The sequence below is a fragment of the Acanthisitta chloris genome, unplaced genomic scaffold (genome assembly GCF_000695815.1).
Source record: "Acanthisitta chloris isolate BGI_N310 unplaced genomic scaffold, ASM69581v1 scaffold18276, whole genome shotgun sequence".
Taxonomy (NCBI): domain Eukaryota; kingdom Metazoa; phylum Chordata; class Aves; order Passeriformes; family Acanthisittidae; genus Acanthisitta; species Acanthisitta chloris.
The window spans coordinates 48,378-55,950 of record NW_008680038.1 but is presented as its reverse complement, the minus strand read 5'-3'; the positions used below and the strand labels follow the sequence as shown (position 1 = coordinate 55,950).

General features: G+C 39.1%; 1 protein-coding gene across 1 annotated transcript in view; it reads right to left on the bottom strand.

Annotated features, from left to right (window-relative positions):
• LOC103804940 (activating signal cointegrator 1 complex subunit 3) overlaps positions 1-7,573 on the bottom strand; it is a gene marked incomplete at its 5' end in the record, with an annotated part of 72,441 nt that overhangs the window by 17,409 nt on the left and 47,459 nt on the right. The window contains one exon of the mRNA XM_009077575.1: positions 5,128-5,352. Coding sequence (XP_009075823.1) covers positions 5,128-5,352 — 225 coding nt within the window. The remainder of the gene's footprint in view (positions 1-5,127; positions 5,353-7,573) is intronic.

The window sequence follows — 7,573 nt, the reverse complement described above, 5'->3', positions numbered from 1 at the left end:
TGGGCACTTCTGGACAAATCTTACACACACAACTGTAAAATAGGCCTTTCCTGCAACTCTCACCACCTTGCAGCAAGGAGCTGGCACACCTGCACTGACAACAGGCAATAGCTGAGCTCAAAGCACTCTGAGGGTCTTTAAGAACTTCTCCATTTCCTCACAGGCAGGGAAACGAATGATCCAAGGGATATGGCTCTCCAAATCAATAGTTTTAGTGGCTATTATGAACTGAGGAGGTTTGGAGAGGATAAAAAGTGCAGAGGTGAGAGACATTCTCTCTCTGAATCCCAAAATGACAGCATGGGCTCCTCTGCAGCTCTGCTGATATGCCTAGAAAGTACCTTTTGCTTGAGGAGCAGTAGATGCAGCACCCACCATCCCCCAGAAGAGTCTGCAGTTTAGTACAGTTAAGTATTTCATACATAAGCTAGATCTTAGCTGAACTGGGCAGTGTATGTGTGCAACGTCTGACAACTCTGAACATGCATCACAAAGAGGATTCTCATCAGAACTGCTGCAAAAGCTGCAATTTAAATGACCAGAACCAACTTATTTAACTATTGGAGAATGAGTAAAGCAGCATTACACACATCATCATCTAGCTAAGGAAACGCAGTGCTTAACCCAAAGAGTTTCTTCTTTCCTGCCAAAATTCAATTCTCCAGAGGAGTAACATGATGGGGAAGGACAGGCCACCAGTGATGGTGTTACAAGGTCCTCGTTTCAGGGATGTGCATGTTTCCCATGCAAACCAGTCTTTATTCTGCAGTTTGGAATCTATCTTCATGTCCATCTTCTCTCAGTGCACAGCTACCCTACTGAGATGTGTTTAACACATCCATAGGTAAACACTTCTCAAAGGTTAGGGCTGAGCTCCATGGCAGTTCTACTCCTGCCAATATTAAAATATTTTATCAACGATTATACCACAAGTGGAGGCTTGTGGCCAATCCCAATGCAAAGCCAGCAACTGTCACATTATTTCTGAGAAGAGACTGCCCTGCTGAATCCAAGACTGACAGTATTACTGCCTCAATTATCCATTTCAATTAATGCAAATATAGGCAATAGTCTTAGAACAGTAGAGTGAGAACTGATCGCTGAATACACAGTCACAAAATATAAGGCTTGACAAAAGAAGTAAAGAACGAGATTAGATTTAGTTTCACATCATCTCAAATCAGACAGAAAAAAAGGTGGGATATTGCCTTTACAGTAATAATTATGTTTTATAAAACTATTAGACAAATCATTTCATTAGAATTTTTATTATTTAATGTTCATTCTCCTGCAAGAAGTGGACAAATGTTTGATTTTGAGCAGCTACTGGAGTGCTCAGCACCATCTTACTGACACCTCTATCTTTTCTCAGTAAAAGTAACACAGAGTGCTAGGCTTGAAGAGAATATGTTGCCAATTGTAATTGTATTAAAGGTAACTGAGGCAAATCAAAAATTAAATTACTTGGCCAAGGTCATGTAGGAACTCGTGGCAGGTTTTTTTGAGCCATGGGAACCTTCTGTGCTTTATCTACAGTGCCTGTCACTGATAACAAACTAGATTTTGACTTGAGGTTTTGTTTTCAATGTAGAACTTTGGTCTAGTCAATGCCTCAGTGGCCATTCATTATAGAGATGGGTGTGGGAGCAGATAGGCATTCACATTCCAGAAGGTTATATATTGCTATTCCCCATATTTCTGCTGTGAAAGGGCAAAGATTCTGCATTTCATCCTGGGTATATAGATATTAAAATTTATCTTGCTATAATGAACTCCACCTACATCTAACAAATGCTAACTATAGGAAAACTGTAACAGAATAGATTTTTTCACTTTCTTTATTAACAATTACATTCCTCTATTGAGCCAGCACCATAACTCCTCACGTTCTCTTCAACGCTTATGACTTCTGTATTTCATCATAACTATAAACAACAGAATTCTAACAAAGCCAAAATCCTGCAGCTACATTTACCTGTGTAATTCTGCTAACATAGTTTTCTCTCTGACCACTAACACTACTCAGCCTAAAGTCACTAGCAATGAAGAAGGCCCAGAAGAGGTTGGAAGGATGAGAGGGATGACATAATGGGAAAGGAACCATGGGAGACATGGCTGATTCAGGTGAAAGACACCAGAGAAAATGGGAAGAGAAGTTTAATACCCTATGATAAAAGAGCCTTGCTTACATATCATGACTAGAGATGGCAAATCTACTCTGCAGGGGTCCTGGGATGAAGTCCTGCTGTACATACTGAGATACAACCACTGGCAAAAGCTCTTTGAAAGATCTTGCTTTCTTGTCACAGAAAAGCAGTGCTGATATGGAAAGTCATTCACACACCCATCAGCAAAACTAACAGTTTACGTTCAGGTCACAATTTGAAGGTTAGCTACACAACCTCAACACTAAAGCACTTTGTAAGTAAATAAACAACAGTTCAACAGAACTCAAAACCCAATTCCTGCCTCCCTGCTGAATTTTATGTTGGGTGCTGCATGAGCACATGTTCACACACACAGAGAACAACATCCACTAAATATATTTATCAATGGATCCTTCTATGGTTCAGTTCCTTTTCTCACAACTAACATCTTTTTTTCCACCTCTGTTGACCCAGAGTTCATCAGCAGGTCAGTGCTAAGGAAAAAGGTAACAACCAGTATTGAAAGTGTAACCCTGTCTATTGCTTAGATTCTGGGAACTTTAACCCCCGTTTGGAAAGCGTGACTAATAAGATGGAACCAATATTCTCCCAAGAGATGCAAACCATGTGCCAACTTCAAATACAAAAATGCTTGAACATTTTTTATTTTTCTTTTTCAAAAGAAGCTTTTCTCTCTTTTTTTTTTTAAAATTTTATTTTAAGATGACTGCATTTTTTATTTTTCTTTTTCAAAAGAACCTTTTCTCTCTTTTTTTTTTAAAATTTTTATTTTAAGATGACTATATAGGCAACTTTATGCAGTAGTTTCCTGAAGGCTGGAGTGCCAAGGCAGGGTATGGAATGGCATTTTTCTGAACTCTAGTTCAGTCCTTTAGGAACTGCTGAATATTTCAGAGTTTTTTCTTCTATGTGATTATTGTCTCTGAAGTACCTATGATACAGTAACAGGATTAAGAAAATGCATTTCTTAGCAAAGCAGGACAAATATTGAGCAAAATAATTGTGGAAAATAATATTTAATTTACATTTTCCCCAAATATGTAATTACCCTCCAAACACTAATTCCACAAACATCTAAATGAACTTAAAGTATGTGACTTCTTTGAAAAAAAATGAATTTTCTCACCTGAGCAAGTGACATTTTTCTCTGTTAATAACTGATTGTATTGAATAATAACTGTTCCTACGTTGAAGCTTTCAGCATCATGATTTTATCAATTTGAATTAGCTGCATTCAGGCATTGCTGGTTGCCGAATTTAGGACTGTGTAGAAGTAACATCTGTGGTGTTATTCTTACTTTCCCTAATTTCAGTTTTGCTTTGCTTGATATTAGTATCATAAGCTTGTTTTTGTTGGTGTGAGGTTGAGCCTCATCCAAACCACTGGACACTGAATAGCCCATGGTGTTTTGTCTGTCTAGAGCAGAGCATTGATTAATAGTTTCTCATTGAGTGGTTTTACAAACTGCTAGGCCTGACACTATGATGTTTGCAGTTACCATATTGCCAACAGGCTTCAAACAAGAGCAAAGCCTCAGTCTGACAGTTGTTTAGTAGATCAATGAGGATATTAAAATTTGAGCAAACAAAAACTGTAAGAAAAAAGAATAACTGGCCCTTTTCTATAGATATTGAATGGAGAAAGATAAAAAGACTAATTTGTTGAAGGGTGCCTGATCTTCGAGAGCCTGTGAACAAGTCCTTGTCTAGTTCTACTAAAGAGAATAATATTTCTTTCCAGCAGAATCAGAGAGGGTTGTTTGTCTGCATTAACAGGAGCTCACCTTTCCTGCTGTAATTGTAACTGAGCTTTTCAGACATGGCAGCACTCCATTCTGAACTCAAATCACTGCTTTAAAATTCTTTTGAGGCATGCAGCTGTGCATGTGATCACTTGTTACCAGTACTCTCCCTGGTCAGATTAGTTTCTGTGGGTTTCGACTGCAGTGCAACTGTAAAAAGTCACAAGCCTCCAGACTGAGTTTAAAATCAGTGTTTGAAAGCATATTCTTTGACTCTAATCGGGGCACAGAAGACATACCTTTACACAAGCTAGAGAAACCCCCTGTATCTCATACCAAATCACATTTAAAACATGTTTTATTTATGCCTTGCAGTGACAATAGTGCTTTTGGATGCTATAAAAATAAAAGTACCCAGGGGACACAGGTTCTTGGGGGTCAGAAACAATCTGCAGGGAGCACATCCATGCAGGAATGACTCACATACAACATTCCATGATACAGAGATAGAAAGCTGTTGCATATGAAAGCAGAGGTGAACCTATGGCAACGGATTCCTCCAGCCAGAGTACCACCACCTTTTACCCTAAGTTTGTTTAACTCCAGTTCTGCAAAGTGGGCACCTTTATGGACATCTAGTTCATAGAATCACAGAATCAACTCGGTTGGAAGAGACCTCAAAGATCATCAAGTCCAACCCTACCGTGCTTACTAGACCATGGCACTAAGTGCCACATCCAGTCTCAGCTTGAAAACCTCCAGGGATGGTGAATCCACCACCTCCCTGGGCAGCACATTCCAATGCCTGATAAAAAATCTCTCCCTAATATTCAACCTAACCCTCCCCTGGCAGAGCTTGAGTCTGTGCCCTCTTGTCCTGCTGCTGGTTGCCTGGGAGAAGAGACCAACCCCCACCTGACTCCAACCTCCTGTCAGGGAGTTGCAGAGGGTGAGAAGGTCTCCCCTGAGCCTCCTCTTCTCCAGGCTGAACACCCCCAGCTCCCTCAGCCTCTCCTCATGGCACTTGTGCTCCAGTCCTTTCACCAGCCTCGCTGCTCTTCTCTGGACCTGCTCCAGCACTGTCATCACACCATGTGACACCAGTTCTCCACAAAACTGCAAGAAATCTTCAGGTTTTTCTGTATTCAAAATATTACACCACTCTAACAATAAAGAACAAACGAACAAGAGTTGCATACTGAAATGCACCACAATACCTGGCATATTCTAATTGCTTGGTCCAGCACTGTCTTTGTGTCAGTTGCATAATCTGGACAAGGCAGCATGGCGTGACTGAAGTGAGCTTGCAGCAGGAGGTGAGTTTTTGTGTGTGAGCTGTCGAAGGAATGGGGATTGACTTCAATGGGAAGGTGTTTGGCCAGTTCACTGTTCATCTGATCTTCATTGTGTCTCACAGGCAGATCTGTGTACTCATCAGCATTCTTTAAAAAAAATAAAAATAAATTATTAATCACTGTAATTGACTTTTGTACAACTATTATTCCTTGCTGAGACATTAAAAGTATATGCATTTAATTTACTACAGTTAGATTTTGTTGTTAAAATAGCAGCATTTCACTGTTTAGAAAGTACACTTACTAATCAAACCACATGTGGGAAAACAATAGCTGATATAAAATTCACAAATATTCACACAATTATAGGTTATGATTTCGTTTTCTTCCACGTAGCTGATTTTAACATTAGAGAAGAGGAAAATAAAAGCAATGAAATAAATAGATTCACTGGATGGATTCAGTAGAGGAAGACAACCTTCCACAGATAATCTACCTGGCTGGCTCACAAAAACATTGTAAGGTTAGCTATAAAGAAGTTGACAATTCACATTTTCAGTTCTCAGGGTTTGCATTTTTCTCTTTGTACTCCAAACACAGTAGGTTTGAAATAGCTCTGGGAAGGTTCTTTTCAACTATGTTTTCAATATTTTGAGCAGTCAGTGTCTAAGCAACAGATGAGCAGCAATCAAAGCAAAGAGCAAAATTCTAAGTAGGTGCTGAAAACCATCCTCTGTGCTCCACGGTGGGGCTAATGCCATTCAGGCCAAAATGAAAGCTGGCTAAGAACTTTCTCACTGTTGCACAAAGGAGTTGCACACCAACATGTAATCCAAATGTAGTTATGAGTAGCAACATCCTTGGGGCTGAGAGGAACAAGCAGGACTCTTCTGGTAGCCTGAGGAGTTAATTCTCCTGCTAGGGAAAAGCAAGCTCAACAGAAGCATCCTATGAACTATAATTTAGGCTGAAGAGTTGGTTTTGTGACTTAATTGGCAATTTTTTTCCCCCTCCAGAAAATCCTCTTGTGCATGTATCATTTGGAATGAGAATGATCTTTCTAAAGTATAAACCCTGCAAGTAAAGCGAGAGTTTTATAATCTGTGATATCTTTTCCATCTGTAATTTAAGAGAGGTATTTCTTTTGTCATAAAATAAAAAGTCATTTGGGTAGCCCAAAGGGCCATGCCTTGCAAACTACGGGCTTAGCAGAGACCATTAAATTAAAGTGTTCAGGGTTTTATGTTCCTCTTAAACTATAGATTCAATATTATGCATTTGAGTCTTCAATCTCCAGTCAGACTTCCTGCAAATCCAGACTAATGAAACATTCACAACAGTAACCAATGCAGGGTGAGGTAAAGAAAAATGGCAATTTTAGAACACCTAATAGAACAACCTAATTGACTTGCAAAGCACCATACCCAATCATTAATACCCTAACACACAGAACCTTTTTTGACACTTCCCAAAAAACAGTTAAATAGCTGCTTTTCACCCCCTTGAAAACTGACAGCACAAAATGTTATATTTTCTTTAATGGCACCAGGAAACTACGTCTAAACTGTGATATTAATGTAAAAGGAATGGTAAGTATTAGACAATTTAAGTTTTGGAAAGAAAATCAGAATTGCATTAATTTATTTCATATCTGAACTGCAGATTAGAAGTGAAGACTGAATAAAGACAACTGCTGCTTAATCCTGGATGTCTCTGCTAGATCTCTTGTGAAAACTGTGGTCATTTATTCTCTGAACCTAAGGTCACAATCTTTTTAAGCCCTATAGAAGGCTGCATGTTTGCTTCACTCTTTTTATTTAACTGGCTTCTCCTTCAAAGATATTTTAAAGAATATTTACCAAGGAGATTTTTGACTTAGTTTTGCTTTGCAGTTTAAAGTAGCAGAAAGAAGGAGGATCAGCCAAGTCACTCCAGACCAATTGGTACCCCTGAAAATGTGTTTTCCCTAATTCTTCCCCAGCACATGTTTTATTTACCTCCAAAACTCTCCTCTTATTTTAAACAACTCGCCTACTTAATTTCCTGTTTGTGATCATTGACTGTAAGTAAGTGAGGTTCATTTTCTTATCTGCATCATGTAGGTAATTAAAGGAAATTGAGAATGGGTAGTGAAGCTTTTATACAACTGAGAATGAAGCTGAATGGAGGGCACCGAGGTCAGCAGAGTCCATTATATTTTTATGTGAGAGGCTGGTATGTCTGCCCTGTCCTTGTTTGCTTAGTGTAGGCTGGACAGACTACTAACTGCAAATCTGTTTCCCTGATTTGCCCAGCTGTCCTTGAATAAAGACATCTCCCATTGCAAAATGTTAAATGACAGTGATTGACAACTCCGTGATGAACTCTG